The sequence below is a fragment of the Monodon monoceros genome, unplaced genomic scaffold, assembly GCF_005190385.1.
Source record: "Monodon monoceros isolate NGI ecotype Baffin Bay Population unplaced genomic scaffold, NGI_Narwhal_1 Super_Scaffold_3, whole genome shotgun sequence".
Lineage (NCBI taxonomy): Eukaryota > Metazoa > Chordata > Mammalia > Artiodactyla > Monodontidae > Monodon > Monodon monoceros.
The window spans coordinates 12,649,667-12,665,484 of NW_021703780.1; the positions used below are offsets into that span (position 1 = coordinate 12,649,667).

General features: G+C 44.3%; 1 protein-coding gene across 5 annotated transcripts in view; it reads left to right on the forward strand.

Moving 5' to 3' along the window:
- JARID2 (jumonji and AT-rich interaction domain containing 2) overlaps positions 1–15,818 on the forward strand; it is a 244,114-nt gene that overhangs the window by 126,447 nt on the left and 101,849 nt on the right. Inside the window, exon 1 of one of the 5 annotated variants that reach the window (XM_029242946.1) lies at positions 10,591–12,321. The exons of the other annotated variants lie outside the window; for them this stretch is intronic. Coding sequence (XP_029098779.1) covers positions 12,255–12,321 — 67 coding nt within the window. The 5' untranslated portion in view covers positions 10,591–12,254. Of the gene's footprint in view, positions 1–10,590; positions 12,322–15,818 lie in introns of those variants that run through there. 5 annotated transcript variants of the gene reach the window in all.

The window sequence follows — 15,818 nt, forward strand, 5'->3', positions numbered from 1 at the left end:
TTCTAGGCTTGAGTTTGGAAAAATCATGGGATTATTTGAAGTTGAGGGAATCCTATTTGTTATACATTAATTCATCTTATTTGCTTGAATATTATGCTGTAAATGTAATTTAGGGCAGTGCTTTCCAATTATTTTAAATTCTCAACCTGTATGGAAGGGGAAGGCCCTGTGGCATTCACCAGATAGGGCTGCAGTCAGCCCGAAGTAGCTTGCCCACGCATGGAATTTATCTGTGTTCATTCTTGTAACTGATAATGCCACCCACCTCCTTCTACTTGGAGAAAGGCCTCATGTGTTTTCTAAATCTTACCCATTTCATGATTTGAGTTCTGTGATATGTATATTTATGGAGTTTACAATTACTGTCAGATTTACCACAATGGACTAGTGCAGTTTTGCTTTGCTTCTGAATTTCTTAGATCCCATTCCCCCAAATTTAGAGGACCTTTTATCTTAGTTTCTGGAAATAACCTGTTGTTACTTGAGCCTTCTACCGTGTATATTTAAAGCCAGAAGAGTGATTAACTGGGTAGGCTTTGGGGAAATTGCCCTGCAGTCCACACATCCCTTCATGTAGAATGCGTTAGTTAATCTCCCTGCTGCCAGATCTCGTCTATCCTTCCAGCTTTCTCCATGGCCTTCAGGGTCCTTCTGCAGAGTCCCCAGATTTGGCTTCTTCATAATTTCTTCCTGAAAGATTGTAAAACAGTACAGGTCTCGCGTTCCAGGGGGTTTGGGGACAGTGAAGGAAATGTGAGCTATTTCATAACCGTAGCCGTGCCTCTCAAGGGGAGGAGTGGCCAGTGTCAGCCCGGCCTGTCAGCCAGGCTGTCCCTGTGATGTGCCAGGGAAAGCTTTAGGGCTCCTTGTTCCTGACGTCCTGGGACCCAGGTCCCCTCTCTTTGCACCGTTCCCTGACCTGTCGCCGGTGTTCTTGGTTCATTCACACCTTGGATGTAACGAGTCAGCTCTTTGTGCACACAGGGCCTCTTCCCGGCTGCCCTGCCCTTGTCTTCTGGGTTATTCCTTAACCAGGTCTGCACTTCCCTTTGGCAGGTAGGTGGGCATCCTGGTCACACTTGGCACCTGGTCTTGATGACAGGGGACGCCATCTGGGCTCGAGACTCGCAGGCCAGCTTGCGGTGCTGTCTGAAGTGGCGGTTTCCTTCCAGGTTTTCACGGCTCTGCCTTCTGATGCGCGAAGGCAGCTCAAGGTCTCCACGTCGGAAACATGTAACTGTTATTTCTGACATTCTCCTTCCTTCCTGTACGATTGGGGTGTTCGTGAAAGGGACTCATGGAATCCATGTTTTGAGAGTTGCATCCTACCCTCTAGACGGTTGATGAATCCTCTTCAGACACCATCAGGGCGGGTGACATGCCAGTGGAAATATTGCAGAATATTCCATTTTGGCATGCAGGGGGCCTGCTCATTTCTAGTGGGATCTGCACTGCAAATTGCCTAAACCCTAGTGGCTTTATCCCGTCTCACGCAGTCCTTGACCTGACTTCAGACAACCAGTACTGTTTGAAAAGGGCCTTTCCAGTCGACTCGGTTGGAAAGCGTTACAGTTGTAAAGGGTGAGCTGGAAGCCTCTCAGCTGGTACTTTCTGAATCCCTCAGAGGAACATATTGGCGCACACTCCACTCTCTGCCTGAACCCTCCTTATAAATCGAGAAGCCAAGCGCTAGGAAGCACAGGGCCAGGTCAGTGTGCGTGTGTGTGTGTGTGTGTGTGTGTGTGTGTGTGTGTGTGTGTGTTTGGGGTGGGGGCACGTCATCATCCAAGCTGAGAGAGCCAACTGGTTCCTGATAACAGTCCCGTTTCCTTCCCCCTTCTCCCCACATTTTGATGTTTATCTTCCTGCCACTGAAAATAGAAGTGTCTAGTGAATGCAATTTACAGTGTGTTTCTATTTTTTTCTCTGGAGAGCCTTTTCTGCAGAAGATGCAAATAGCTTTTTTTGTTGTTGTTTTTTCCTTCTCTTTTACAATTTAAATAAGAAGGAAAGTGCTGGGCTGCTTTATTCAACAAGTGTTACACCTTTTAAGGAAAGTTGCTTTTTTTCATTATTGGCTTTTTTTCTGTGGTTTCAGGGGACAAGGTGCTGAGATAAGGGGCGGGAGCTTGCCGTTGATTTATTAGCCTGTTTGTTACCATCTGTCTGCCTCGCACTTCAGTCTGTTGATGGAAAGCCCGATGTGAACGTGCCACGGGGCCTGAGAGATATCCATCTTCCTGAGTTGTCTGACTGCAGAGCCTGTATAATCACTTCTACCTAGGCCCTCGCAGGAGTCTGTGTTGTGGCGAGTAACCCAAGGGAGCATGGTGGCTTAGTTTCTTCTTCCACCTTGGACACTCTGCCGCTGCAGACGCAGGTCCTGCAAAGGTGCTGTCTTCTAGCAGTGTCCACAGGGTCAGCCATCCCACTCTTGGTGCCTCCCCCCTCCTGGGGTCTCCCTTTATGGAAGAATTCCAAGGGAATAGGTTAAGATTGCCATCAAGTGGCTACTCTTGGTAGTGGAAGGAAGGATACTGGCCACCACCGCGGGCTGGCTTGTCACGCATTCTCCTCCAGTGTCTTAGCCCTTTTGTGAAGCAGAATCAAGGTCAAGAGGTGCTTTCTGTCTGAGGAACTGACTGGTTTTATTTTTGGCGGGTGGTGGGCAGAGCGAGCTCAGAACGTCTGCATGTTGTATATCCCCAGCGAGAAGGCACCTGTGTGAACCGGAATTACGCCTTCCCGGGTGGACTCTGGAACTGGAGGCAGGCTCAGTTGCACTGGTCTGCGCTCAGGGCCCTGGAGCCGTGAATGCACATGATCGAGAGGCTTCCTGGAGAGAACTGCTGGGCATTCATCCTCCCGCCAGTCCTGGGCCAGCAGGCCAAAGCCCTCCAACTTTTCTCGTGGAAATTGGCAGAGAGGACCATGCTGTCATCCGTGAAAGGATGGCTCCCAGTCCCACCAAGGTGAAAAGAACTAGCAGACCTGATCTGGCCGTTCTGCTTGGCTCCTGCCCGTTGTTTCCCAGCTCTGTAAGTGGAGGAGTAATTTCTTTCTCAGAGGTGATTAATGGGATGATTTATTTAAAGTCCTTAGTACCTGGCAGAAAAGAGGCATTCAAAGGGCAGTTGCTATTGAGGTTCTAGGTATACATTACCTAACCACTTCTCATAAAAGCTGTAGCTGTGTCATATAACAGCATACTTAAGGGACTGTATTAAAATCGGTTTGTTTTGTTCCCTGGGTTTGGGTGCCAGCATCCTGTAATTAGACCTCACCCTAGGACTTGGAGAGCAGAAACCATGAGCAAGCTCAAAGGAAGCGATCCCTGTTTAGTTTTCCCCAGCAGGTCATTCCTCAGATGTGTTGGGAAGCCTGCCCTGTAGGAATAGTGAGAGTTTGGTTTGTATGGGTGGGGCACCCCTTCCTGGGCACAGAGCGCTGGATTCTGTAGTCTCTGAGCCGGCACTTGGTACACGAAAGAGGATGGATCTGTGCCAGCTGGGTGGAGGGCGCAGGCCTAAGGCAGGCGGCGGGAGAATGGCTTTGGAGTACGTCAGTGGCGACTAAACTTTAGGTCAGGGTCAAGGAAACAGAATTCTTGGGGCCTGTGTATTTTCAGCAGCCTTTTAGAAGTGATAGAGGCTATGTGATGTAACCGCTCACACTGCAATCTGTCAAATTATATTAGCCGCAAATTCTTGGATTCCAGCCATTTAAAGCACTATTGGAGGCATCAGAAAATTGATGTGTTGTAATATGCACTGACATTGTCCTGTCATTCTAGTTCTGCCGGTGACTGGGTGTCGCTGTGAGCCGTCATCCCTTCACTGGTTTCCTCCTTAAGTAAAATAAAACTCTGGCCATCCCTTGTCTCACTTGGTTTTGTTTTAGTGATGAGTGATGGCAGGATGTGTTTATGGCAGGCTCGTGTTCTTCCAGCTCGCTCAATGCCCTGTGTACTGTTGGGTCGGGAAGCATTTGGAGGCTTTTGCAGAACTTGGAGGGGAGTGGATAGGAGATAATCTAGAGGAAAGGTGTCTATGGTGTGTGCATCCTTCCCCACCCACGCCTCTCCCTGCACACAGGAATGTGGGGTGATGGTTTCTCTCTGGAGGTCTCCTGCATGTATAGGAACAGAGGCAGCAAGCCCAGAGTCCTCTGTTTGTGGGTTTATACCTCTCAGTGCCTATAGCCTCGAGGGTAGCAAGATGCAGCCTAACTCGGAACAGTTTCGTGTGGCACTTTGTTCGTTGATGCTTGCTGACCTTTCACCCTCAAGCTACAATAGGATCACCTAAAATTGTTTGTGATAAAAGTGCCCCTTTGGTGTAATTGCTTGGCACAGAGAAAGTTTTTCTACAGTTCTTCATTTTCTGAATAAGCTTGTGGTTTTTGAATGGTTCCAACCTCCATTTTCCCTTCTCCCCTCCTGTAAGAGCTAGACCACTTACGCTGTGAGCCATCTGTGCTGCATTGGAGGGGATTTATCAGCTCCCGCTCTGTTCGCCCCTCCTGTCCTTTCACCCTGCTGCCTGAAAAGAAGTTCGGTCTGTCCGACTTGCCCTGTGTACTGGGTCTTAACTCCTAGCAGAGGACAGCACACAGACACAGGGGCTGCTGCTGCTGGGTCTTGAGACTAAAGGCATGAAAATTCTATAGGTCAGCGCTGGCCAGGAGAGCTCTCTGCGATGATGGAAGTGTTCGTGTCTGCGTCATCCTGTACGGTAGCCACTAGCCAGTTGTGACTCCTGAGTCCTCGAGACCTAGCTGGTCTGGCTAGTTTTAGTTAATTTTAAAAGCCGCATGTAACTAGAGTCTACAAAATTAGACCATGCAGTTATAGAGACAGGATGAGCATAGTGGTGAAATTCTTCTCTTTTATCCTCATGCTCTATCTTCTGTTGTTGTTTTTGGCTGGAAGTCTTTTTAGATAGTCAATGTAGTCAATTTCAGAAACATTATCTTGGTATGTTATGTAGAGAAGTCCTGAGAAAGTGAAACAATATTAATATTTGTTTCAAATGCCTTTTAGTGTTTTGGGCAATTTCAGAATACTCTTGCCCATGGTATTAATGTCACAATGTTCATATTATCCTTGACTTCCATATAGCAGTGTATCACTGGCTCCAGAAATTGTCTACCGTTCTCATGTACCTTATCCAGGACTTTTTATTAGCACGACATAAGTAATGTTTAAAATAGCTGCTCTTTTTTCATTAATTACTTCTTTTGCGTTCAGGTGCTGCTTCTATGACGGCAACACACCTATTTTCCTCTGATACCATTTAAGTAATTTTTAAGATTTCCTTTTGGCTTTGTATTTAAAGAAATTCATTTTAATTGTGGAAAATTTGGAAATTTCAGAAAATTATGAAGATTCTGCTGGGGAGAACACCAGTTTTTATTACTAGTTTTATTTTCTCTGGTCTGCTTTCTGTACATTTATATTTTTTAAGCACAACGTAATTGTTTTATGCGGTGGAATTTCTACAGTTTAAGTTGCATTGTAAGTCTTTCCTCATGTTACTAAGTGTTTGAAAATGTGATTTTTAAAAATCATGTGTAATGTTAAAAAAATTGTGTTCCATGTTTAGCATTAGTCTTTAGTATGGTACATGATACTTTTAAGGAAAATACCATGAAGAATATACACAAAATTGTTAATAGTGATTGATGTAATTTCACCTTATAAAAAAGATAGGATTATAGTTTTGGTTTTTATTTAAAATTGTTAGTAACAAAATGAGTTTATCAAAATTAGCAGGGTATAAAAGGTAAATAAATACTTTGAGGAAGACACAGAACAGCTTTACATGTAGAAATAAATTATTGGCTCCATTTCTTTTAAAAAATCATTTAGGGGTTAAATATGTATAAAACATAATGTGAAGTTTAGTAAGTATCAAATTTATGAGAGCTCTAATTTTATTTCACCTGAAAACTTGAAGGTTATTTCTCAATAATTCCTAATTTTAATCGGTGAATGCCAGGAAACCAGTGTATTATAGATTACACAAGGCATTCCTAGCAAAATACTTTTAAGCACAAAGAGATAATTATTTGAAACATTTTTCTCTCTAGGAAGAAAGCAGGGATGGGATGCCTTTGAAAGCTTGGTAAGTTGTAGAATGAGGCCCCCCCCAAGGCAATAAGAGCACTTCAGGCTTATGAAGGCCCTGAGATGGCCTCAAGAAACAACTTATGCTTTCGACAGCATTTATTAGGCCTCTACCACTTTCTCTAGGCTTATGCTAGGTTTCGAGGGTTATTAAGATGAGCAAGACTAAATCCTCTTGGTCAGTCCCCTGACAGTCAGGTATTAGAGATTGAATAGCACCTGCAGAGCAGGTGGTGTGTGTCACTAAAGGCTGACCAGGCAGAGGACCAGGAACTTTCTGGGCAGACAGAGGAGAGAGTCTTCCAAAAGAGGGAGCGCCATATGCAAGGGTGCTAAGGCTTGAGAGCTCAAGGAATGCTGAGAACGTGTCATTTGCCACACATGCCCTCAAGCCAGCTACCCCAGCGCCTCATGGACTGTTGTGGGGTGTTGCCAGGTTTGAAGACTAAAGCACTGATATCCAGTCTATTGCATGGCTCAGAAAGCTGATGTAGGAGACCTCTCTCTCTCTTTTTAAATAAAGATAGAATTTAAACCAGTAAAAGGAGCAACAAAATAATAAAGACGAACTGCGTCGAAATCCTTGCACATAAATTCTTGTCTCTCCATTTACTTTCTTATTACTACTTTCTAGAAGTGAAATTTCTGAAGTAAAGATTTAAAAAAATTGTCATCCATTTATCAATCTTTTACCATACTTGCAGTGTATGAGACTATATAGGCTTTGTCAAAGTTAGATTTGAAAAGGGGATCAACTGCTCTTCAGTTGTGACCTGAGTCTGCTCTTGGTTTCAGTACTTTTCAAACATAGTTTTCCATTATTCTTTATTCTGAAGTAGGTAACATGGCCATGTTGGGATTCTTGTTGAATTTTACTTAATATTATTGCAATTCATTTTCAAAATCACAGTGTTGATAATCTTCTTTAACTTGGCATCATTTCTCTGTTTACCTTTTGAAATCCATTATCTGAATCATTTAAAACATATATTTAAAGCTAAAGTATATATTATCTTCTATTTGTTTTTATAATCAAATAATTAAAAGTATATATTAAACAAAAAATGGTATTTCATTAGCACCAAAGTTTTATTAAGGCATATAGGTAGCCCTTCATAAAGCGCTCATCATGTGCCATTGGTACTTTAACGTATGTGTAATTACTTTTTTTTTTGGCTGTGTTGGGTCTTCGTTGCTGCACATGGGCTTTTCTCTAGCTGTGGCTAGCGGGGGCTACTCTTCGTTGTGGTGCGCAGGCTTCTCATTGTGGTGGCTTCTCTTGTTTCAGAGCGTGGGCTCTAGGCGCATGGGCTTCAGTAGTTGCAGCACGCGAACTCAATAGTCGTGGCTCGTGGGCTATAGAGCGCAGGGTCAGTAGTTGTGGTGCACGGGCTTTGTTGCTCCGTGGCATGTGGGATCTTCCTGGACCAGGGCTCGAACCCGTGTCCCCTGCATTGGCAGGCGGATTCTTAACCACTGCGCCACCAGCGAAGTCCCAACACATGTATAATTACGTTAATGTCTTAAAACCACTGTTTTCCTTATGCCTATTTAACAGATAAGGAAACTGACAGAGACACAGAGAGACACAGAGGGCTTTCAGTGATTCTCCTTAAGTTCGAACAGTTCACGGGGAGTAAAACTAGGATTAGAAGCAGGCAACCCTGTCCAAATTACAGTATGTGCGCTGTGAACCACTAAGGTTCTTAGTGGCTTAGATGCTTACCAAATAAGTTTTCTTCTTTTTCTAAATTAAAAAAATCTGATGGAACATTTTTTCCGATAGCTTATTAATTTGAACTTCCTGGTTTAATTGTAGTGCCATTTCATTGGTATTAGTGACTACGTCCATAGCAACCAAGTTTGTTTCACTAGTTAATACACAGTCACCCAGCCCAGATCTCCCTTCTGTGTTCTTGTAATTATTGGTATTATTTTAGAATTGAACATTGTGGCCTTGAAATCACATAGGCTCTAGGGCCAGCCACATGCATTATACAGTTGAGTGCTGTTGGCGCTTCAGGAATTACCAAGGCCTCTTGGAAAGGGTTCAACCCAGACTCTGTATGTACTTAATTCTGCTTGGTATATTGCCAGTGTCTTAAATTTTATTTAAATACATACAATTTTAACAATATTTATTATTAGTATGATGGTTCTATAGTTTTGGAAGTCAAATATTAGCACAGTGGATCATATTGGCTTGTTTTTAAAAATGATAATTTAGGTGATATCAATATGCCATGTAATTCATCCCAAATAACAGAGAAATATCTTTGAGAACATAGCTAATGCAGGGCACTCATTAAAATCCTCTATTTCCTCAACTTCCTAGACTCCACAACCTTTTATGCCTTTCTCTCACACAGGGCAACCCACGCTACCCTGTCCCTCCTTTTTAAGTATTTTTGGTAAATTGCTGTTCATAGCACTTAACTCACATGTTACGGTGCCTCCTTCATATGCAGTAGCTTGTATAGGTAGCAGGGAACTGGAGAGCTTTTGGAGGCTGATCTTGGGTGGTAAGAAGTACTCCAGGATTTGCTCTAGCTCTGGCAGGCTTGTCTTTCCTTTACGAGGTGGATCCCAGCCCTCAACATGGGCTGACTTCCTTGATTGGATATATGAATAAAACAAGGTCTTAATTCTTCTGAGGCAGCAGGTTCTTTAATTAATCAACACAGGGTACTATAAGATATCTAAATTTGATTAAGGCTAGCAAAATGCTGAATGCAGCTGGTGGGCTGCTGGAGTTGGCCCAGCTCAGAGGTAATGACATGGTAGTGCACGTAGGTGGGTCTTTGATTCTAAAGCTCTTAGCAGCAGAAATAGGTCCTCAGATGTCCTGGTGTTGAGGTGATAATTAGGTGGATGGCCATGTACCTGGCTGGCTGCAGAGCATTTCTTTGGATAGGACATTCTTTCTGAAATTCTGTTCTGTTCTGAAGTAGCAATTGGAGTGACTTGTACTCTGGAGTCTTGAGTAATAAGAGGCCCTTATATTTAAACATTTGGAGATTCAGTGATACCTTGCTGGTGCACTAGCAAAAGCTGACTCCTGAAACCAGTTTGCCACTAACTTATAAATTTGAGTATTCGTGTATCCAAGGATTTCTAGTAATTCCACTCCTAGGTATGTATCCCAGGGAAACTCTAGTGCATGCTTTCCAGGGGACAAGCAGAAGGATGTTTGCAGCATGGTTAATGATAGCAACAAATAGGCAAAACTTGAGACGAACAAGAGAATCAAAATAAATAATATACTATTCAGGCATGCATATTTGTGCTGTAACTTAAACAATAATGAAATGAGGTGGGGGGAAGCACAATAGATAATGTTTTAGTGATTGGGTTTGCAGATATTCTTTGTATTATTAAAAATTAAATAAAATGGGGGTAGATGGAGTTGCTAGTATTTGGGGAGTCTTGTCTTCATTTGAGAATTGAGACTTGCTCTGATCTTTGGATGTTGAAACTTAGCTGGTGATGCTGTCAGTCATATTATCTTTGAACCAGAAACAGTCCTTGCCAAGTCTCCTTTTCTGCCCTCCCCTCTTTTCAGAATTTAAATATTGAAAGTTGTGTTGCTGTTCTTAAACTGAACCTAGTTCTCAGTGTTGTTGTGTGTCTCCCAGAGGGTGCTGGTGCTTTTAGTCTGTCTGGTGCTGAAGATACGTTCCCTCTTTGGTAAACCGACGTTTGATCTAAGCAGTCCAAAAACTACGGAAGTTCACAGGCAAGAGTTTTCCAGTTCCCCTTCCTGATCCAGCAGCAGAGCACAGGCCAGAGTTGACGCTTGACTCTAAGCGCGTCTGTTAGGGAATACTGAGTGCACGGCCACATGCTGATGATGGTTTTGGAAGTTAAGAGCAGCCTGGGGCCAACATCCTGTTATGCCTTATCTTTTTGAATTTAAACACCTTGTTACTCTTCTAGTTGATGGGAAGAGGAAGCAGCAGTGAAGCCAGGGAGAATAGAGATATGGAAAGAGCACAGAGCCCTTGTTGCCATGGCTGTGTCGGATTGGTCAGAGGTGGAGATGTTAAGGATGACCGATATCCCATTCATGACCCTCAAGCTTCATTTCGGGCTGGTTGTTTATGTCTTATGGTTTGCAGTTCCTTACTAACCTTTTCTCAGGATTACCATACATCCAAATATCTGTCTCATACCCTCTTTCCCGTTCTCCCTTTTGGGTGCTTTTGGTTAGTAAAGGCACTTAAAGACAAGTCCCAGTAGAAAGAAGAGGGAAAAGCCAAATAGTCATCCCTTAAATGTCCTTCAATTGACTGTGCATGACTTATGCTGCAGTGGGACACATGCCAAACAGTTGTTCACCATCATAGGAATATATTGCACTGGAGAGAACGGAATGAAGGTCTCTTCTGGGCTCACACTGGCCATGTAATGATTGGAGAGGCTTTTCCAACCCTGTATCCTACAGCGATTTGTGCCATGACATTGTTCTGGTGTGTTAGCTTACCTCTGTCCCCAGAGACCTCAGTGTTCATAGATGGCCTTCTGCTTGTTGAGAACTTATAAGGAACTAATACTGTGATCTTAGTTAAGAACCAGGCCTGAATAAGCCTTCGTCTGCTCATCTGTAGAGTGAAGGATTGTACTAGATTATCTCTTAAGGCCCTACCTATATTTTGGTTTTAAAGTGGTGGAAATCAAGTAGAGGTTAGGGAAGACCATCACCTGCCTCCTGATAGTTTTTGCTTGAAAGTGAGGCAGCTGGAGATGCCATGGTCATTTAGGAAACAGGAACCAGCCGTAGTGGACAGAGTAGTCACTGGCCCTGTGAAGCGGACAGGTCTGCTTTCAGAGTTTTTTGAATTCTAAATAACTTCACCTGTGTGAAGCCCAGAAGGGGCTCATTCAGTAGTTAAATAACAACAACAAGAAGCTAAAAGTAAGAGTAAGGGGGCATTCTTTCCCCAGTTCCCTTGGATGAGCCTGTGAGTGAAGCTTTCAATACCATGTGGGTTCTCTGAGGGTGTTGCCACCATCTTTTTTCCCTCTGGAGAGGCATAAAGAGGAGAATGTGGGCTGGTGTTCAGAGCATGTGTTTTGGACATTATAATTGCCAGCTGAAGTTCTAAAGCTTCAGGAGAATTGACTTTAACAATCAAAAAGCTTATGACATATGAAAGGAGATGCGAGCTCCAGTTATCTGAGGCCAGGGAGCTGGCCAGCCCCGCTGGAATCTTGCCTTTTTCATCCCTCTCGGCAGCTGCCAGGCCACAGAGCCCGTTTTGTAAAAGATCCTCAAGAAGCAATGAGGGAAAAGAGCTTCTGTTTTATTAGATTAGATGAATTTATGTGTCTGGGGGAGGGGTGTCTGTGCGCTCGTGGTGGGGAGGGCAGCGGTGGCCCATGCAGTCATCACTGAAGTGATGAAGCACCCTGGTAACAGGAATGGGAGGCAGGGGGCGGGCGGGCTGGAGAAGGAGCATGTGGAAAGAGATTTCTGCAGAGTCTGTCTGGAGAGCTGCCCAGGTTTCCCAGCCAAAAAAACAAATAAAAATAAATAAAAGGCAAGTGCTGAATGACACAGATTATGATATTAAAAAGGGATGCCATTGAAAATGTGCCATGGACCCCGCTGCCGGGCTGTGGGGGGGAGTGTGTGCACGAGGGGGGCAGTCTGGCACACTGGGCACACAGAAGTGTGGACAATTGAACTGCTCCCGTCCAAAGTGGCGTGCCGCCGGCCCACACCCCATGTCAGAAATTCTAAGATAAGGATTTGTCTGCATTGCAGGTTGAGGAAATTGCAGGATGAAAAGCAAGTCCATCTTTTCCTTTTTCTCATTCTAATTTACCAGGAAGGAAAAAAGCCCCAGACCCCTCCTCTTTGGTGTTAGATTCCCTCCCAGCCACATAAATAACCTCCTCTCCCTGACGCCTCCCCTCCCCCAGGCCCCTGCGCCGCTCGCCTGGCTGTCCTATTGCCGCGTGGAATCTGCACCGCCGGAATCTGCACTGCCGCCTGCTCATTACGTACAGGGGAGGATTGTTGACAAGTGCTCTGGAGCCTGCCTCGCTGCGCTCTCCCTCCCTCCCTCCTCCCTTCCTCTGTCCTTCTTCCTCTCTGTCTCTCTGCAATGATCCGGCTCTGAGGATGGCTGCTCCACGGGTCTGTCAGGTGCAGTTTTTGGTGGCTTATCTTGAGGAACCTGGGATAGAAGGTCTGTTCCTATAAATAAAATAAAAATCAAATAGCTGTAGATTTGTTTCAGGCTGCTGTGGCTTTTGTTGGAGAAATAGGCCTTTTGTGGGTTTCCCTATTGGGGTCCTGATTAAATCCATTATGGATGGCAAGGTGCCATATATATACATATATATATATGAGAGTATGTAAAAAGTGTTGCGATTTGCCTAATATTAATATTCTTTCAGCTTTGGTATCCTCCCTAGGGGCAATGGTGGCTCCTGCAAAGGTACTGTGGAAATTTACAAGAGAGAATTAATGTCGCTCGTAAAGCATTAAGCTCTGTTGACCATTTTGACCAAATCTTCAGTTTTAGTCAGGCTTGTACGAGTTTAGACATTTCTCTGGAGATTGAACACCATCCAGCTATGGCTGGTCCCTTTATTTTATTGCCAATTTATGTGATCATTTCCCAGCATTTAAAAATAGATGTTTCATTAAAGTTAACTAGTTCATCCCCACCATAGCTTTGGTTTCCTTTATAAACAGCATGCATGGTTTTCATTTCCTGTCATAGTTTCCTTCTCCACCTCTTCTTTCCTTGAAAGATGGAGGAAACTGAGGCATGTCAGCAGAGACCGAGTGATTCTAGGTTAGACCTTAAAGCTTTGAACTTTTGAGTGCTCTCATTTCTGCTCCCATATTTTGTGCATTGATCCATGTTTGTATTACTAAATAGAGACACAGGTGAGTTTTAGCAGCCATCAATTTTAGGTGCCTCAAATCTTTGCAGATTGTGTGGCCGCGTTCCTGGAGTTCTGCTTTCTGTACTGTTTCCTTTAGATTTCAGCACGGGAATGAAGGCGGCTTTGGGAGGCTGTAGGCCTCTCTGAGCTTGCTTGCTGCCAGCAGGTTTTTTTTTTTTTCTTTTTCTTTTGGACTTTGTATAGCCCACTTAATGCTTTACTATATTCATCTGAGAAGTGGGTGTGTAGTTGACTTGTCTGTATGTGAGGGGGGCTACTGAGTGCACTGGGAAACTTATGAACAGAACAGTTTAGGACTTGCGTGCGGTCCATTTTATGGGCTTAGGGAATAAAGGCAGCCAGAGAGGTTTTTGGGGGTAAGGATGTGGCTGTTTACTTCTCTGTGAATTATGATGTTAGGACACAAAGTGTTTGGAGTTGTGCCCATTTATCATTACTGACTTGTGCACAAACTAATAACTTTATGGGATTTGTTGATTTGTGTTAAAGCCAGCTTTGTTTAACTTTGTAGAGACTTGCTAATACTGGAGAACCGGTTTCTTTTAGTAACTTACTTTTGGTGGGGTAAATGTAATATGAAGCTTTAGAGATAACTCTCTCTCTCTCTCTCTCTCTCCCCCCCTCCCTCCTTCCATACACACACACTCACACACCTACACTCACAACCACACACACACACTTCGGTTATTTACAGGTAGAATGTCACTATCTGGGAACATGCACCGCATATGGAAAATGTCCCCTTGAGAAGCACAAATTCCATGATTTATAAAACCAGATTTTGGCATGTCAGCTTATCTGAACAGAAGACTTTGGACATGCTGGTCTTGTTTGTCTATCTAAAAGAATTTCTATAAAAATGCGCAGGGTTGCTGTCCACTGTGTCTGCCTCTTAAGTTCCCGGGCTCCGCAGTAAGTGGTCCATTGTTCTGCAGCTCATTTCCACACCAGCCTAAGCACAACATCGACTTTAATCTCTTCTGTATGTAGAAAGCAGTTTTCGACCTCTGGGGGGCTCGGAACTGGGCCACCTGTCCAGCAAATACTTTTACTTAGCTGATAGAGACTTGAGTTTCATGTTTTAGGGGATTCCAAGATGTGTGCTTTTGATGGACAGTCATAATTAGGTTGACTGGTTTGCCAGCATAAGGTACTGGGATGGGGCATGGACCTAGAGGAGGTATGATGTGGGATAGAGGGCTTAGGATAATTGGATTTAGGTAGAGCTTCTCATTGTAGAGCAGTGTGGGTGCTTATATTTTAGTAATCATTACTGCTCAAGCTACTGTATCTGTTCTGATCGTTATAAAAATCATGTCAAGGATAAAGAATGGGAGGATGCGGGAGAGTATAGGGAGGAAGTGCCTTTGCCCCAAAGCAGTAGAGGAGTTGTGCTAAAATGCACAGCACGTTTTGCTCACTGTTGTCACCATCAGAGTTTCAGTAGCTTCTGGGCCCATCCAGAAATCTTTCCTAGAGATTATGGATCCTTCCCATGGAGGGATTTTGTATCCGGTGAAGTTCCGCTGTGGCTCTTTGGTGGTCGTTGTTGGAGCCTCTCCATGAGGAGTGTTTTCTCTCCTTGTGTAACCCCTGGTCAGGACGTGGGGAGGAGAGGTCTTTTGTCTCTTGTTGGTGCTGACCCATTTGGGGTTTAGTAAGAGCAGCGATCTGGTCCCTCTCCCTGTGTGTACTTGTGACCTGTCTGCTGGCTTGTTCCTTTGTGCCTCGAGGTGAGGAAGTGCTTCCTGGGCTAGGGTTCTGTTTGTCTCTTCCTGCTCGTGTCTCTTGAATTTAGTCATTTGCGTGATTCTGAAATAGGAGGAAAGGATGAGGTCAGACATTTTCCTTGCCTGCCCAGTGGCCCAACTTTTCCATGTTATCACTGCGTCAGATTTTTTTCTAACATCTGTTCTCAAAAAATCAAGCATGCAAAAGAAGGTTTAGATTACCCAAGAAGGTTTTGTGGGGAAAAAGTCTGGTGGTGGTGAAGGGCTTCTAGGGGATTGTCTGTCTGTCTGTCTACTATCTACTTTCTGGGTGTTAAACTAACAAAAACCTGTGTTGCCCTGTGTCTTGAGGGCTCCTTTGAGGGTTTGTTGGGGCTATGTTTGGACCCCGTTTTCTTGGCTGGAGTGAGAAATCTGCACAGCTGATTTGAGAGCAGACAAAGGGGAGCCCTAGTCTGTCAGGGGCCATCCTCCCGAGGGAAAGGGATAATTATTTTCCAGAAGCCGAGGTATTAAACCACGCTCATTTGTGCTTCGTTGACCATGAGTGTGGCAGTGACATCATGCCTCACGACTGTTATTTGTTCTCAGCCACCTCAGCGTTCTGAGATGGTAAAGGGTGTCAGTGGACCGGCCTGGGCTTAGCTTTGCGGACCCTTCTGCACCGCTCACCCCCTTTCCGGGACCCTGCGATCGACCCAGAAGCTCAGCTGCTGACCCGAGTGTGTACAGTTGGGTTTAAACTACATATTCATGTTGACCCTGTGAAGCTGGCCCGAGCCAGAATTTCCCTGGCATCCACATGCAAAAAGCAAACAATCCAATTTTTCTTTCAAAATTTGAGTGAAAATAGGCTTTATTTTCTACTAGTAGTGGCAGCAAACTTGACATTCTGAATACCTCAGAGAGGGTCCTACCTCAACCAAGGGGCTGCTTTTATAATTTTTCTCTCAACTCAAAGTGCAGCCAGCCAGCCACCCCCATCCTCCAACACACACACACACACACACACACACACACACACACACACACACACA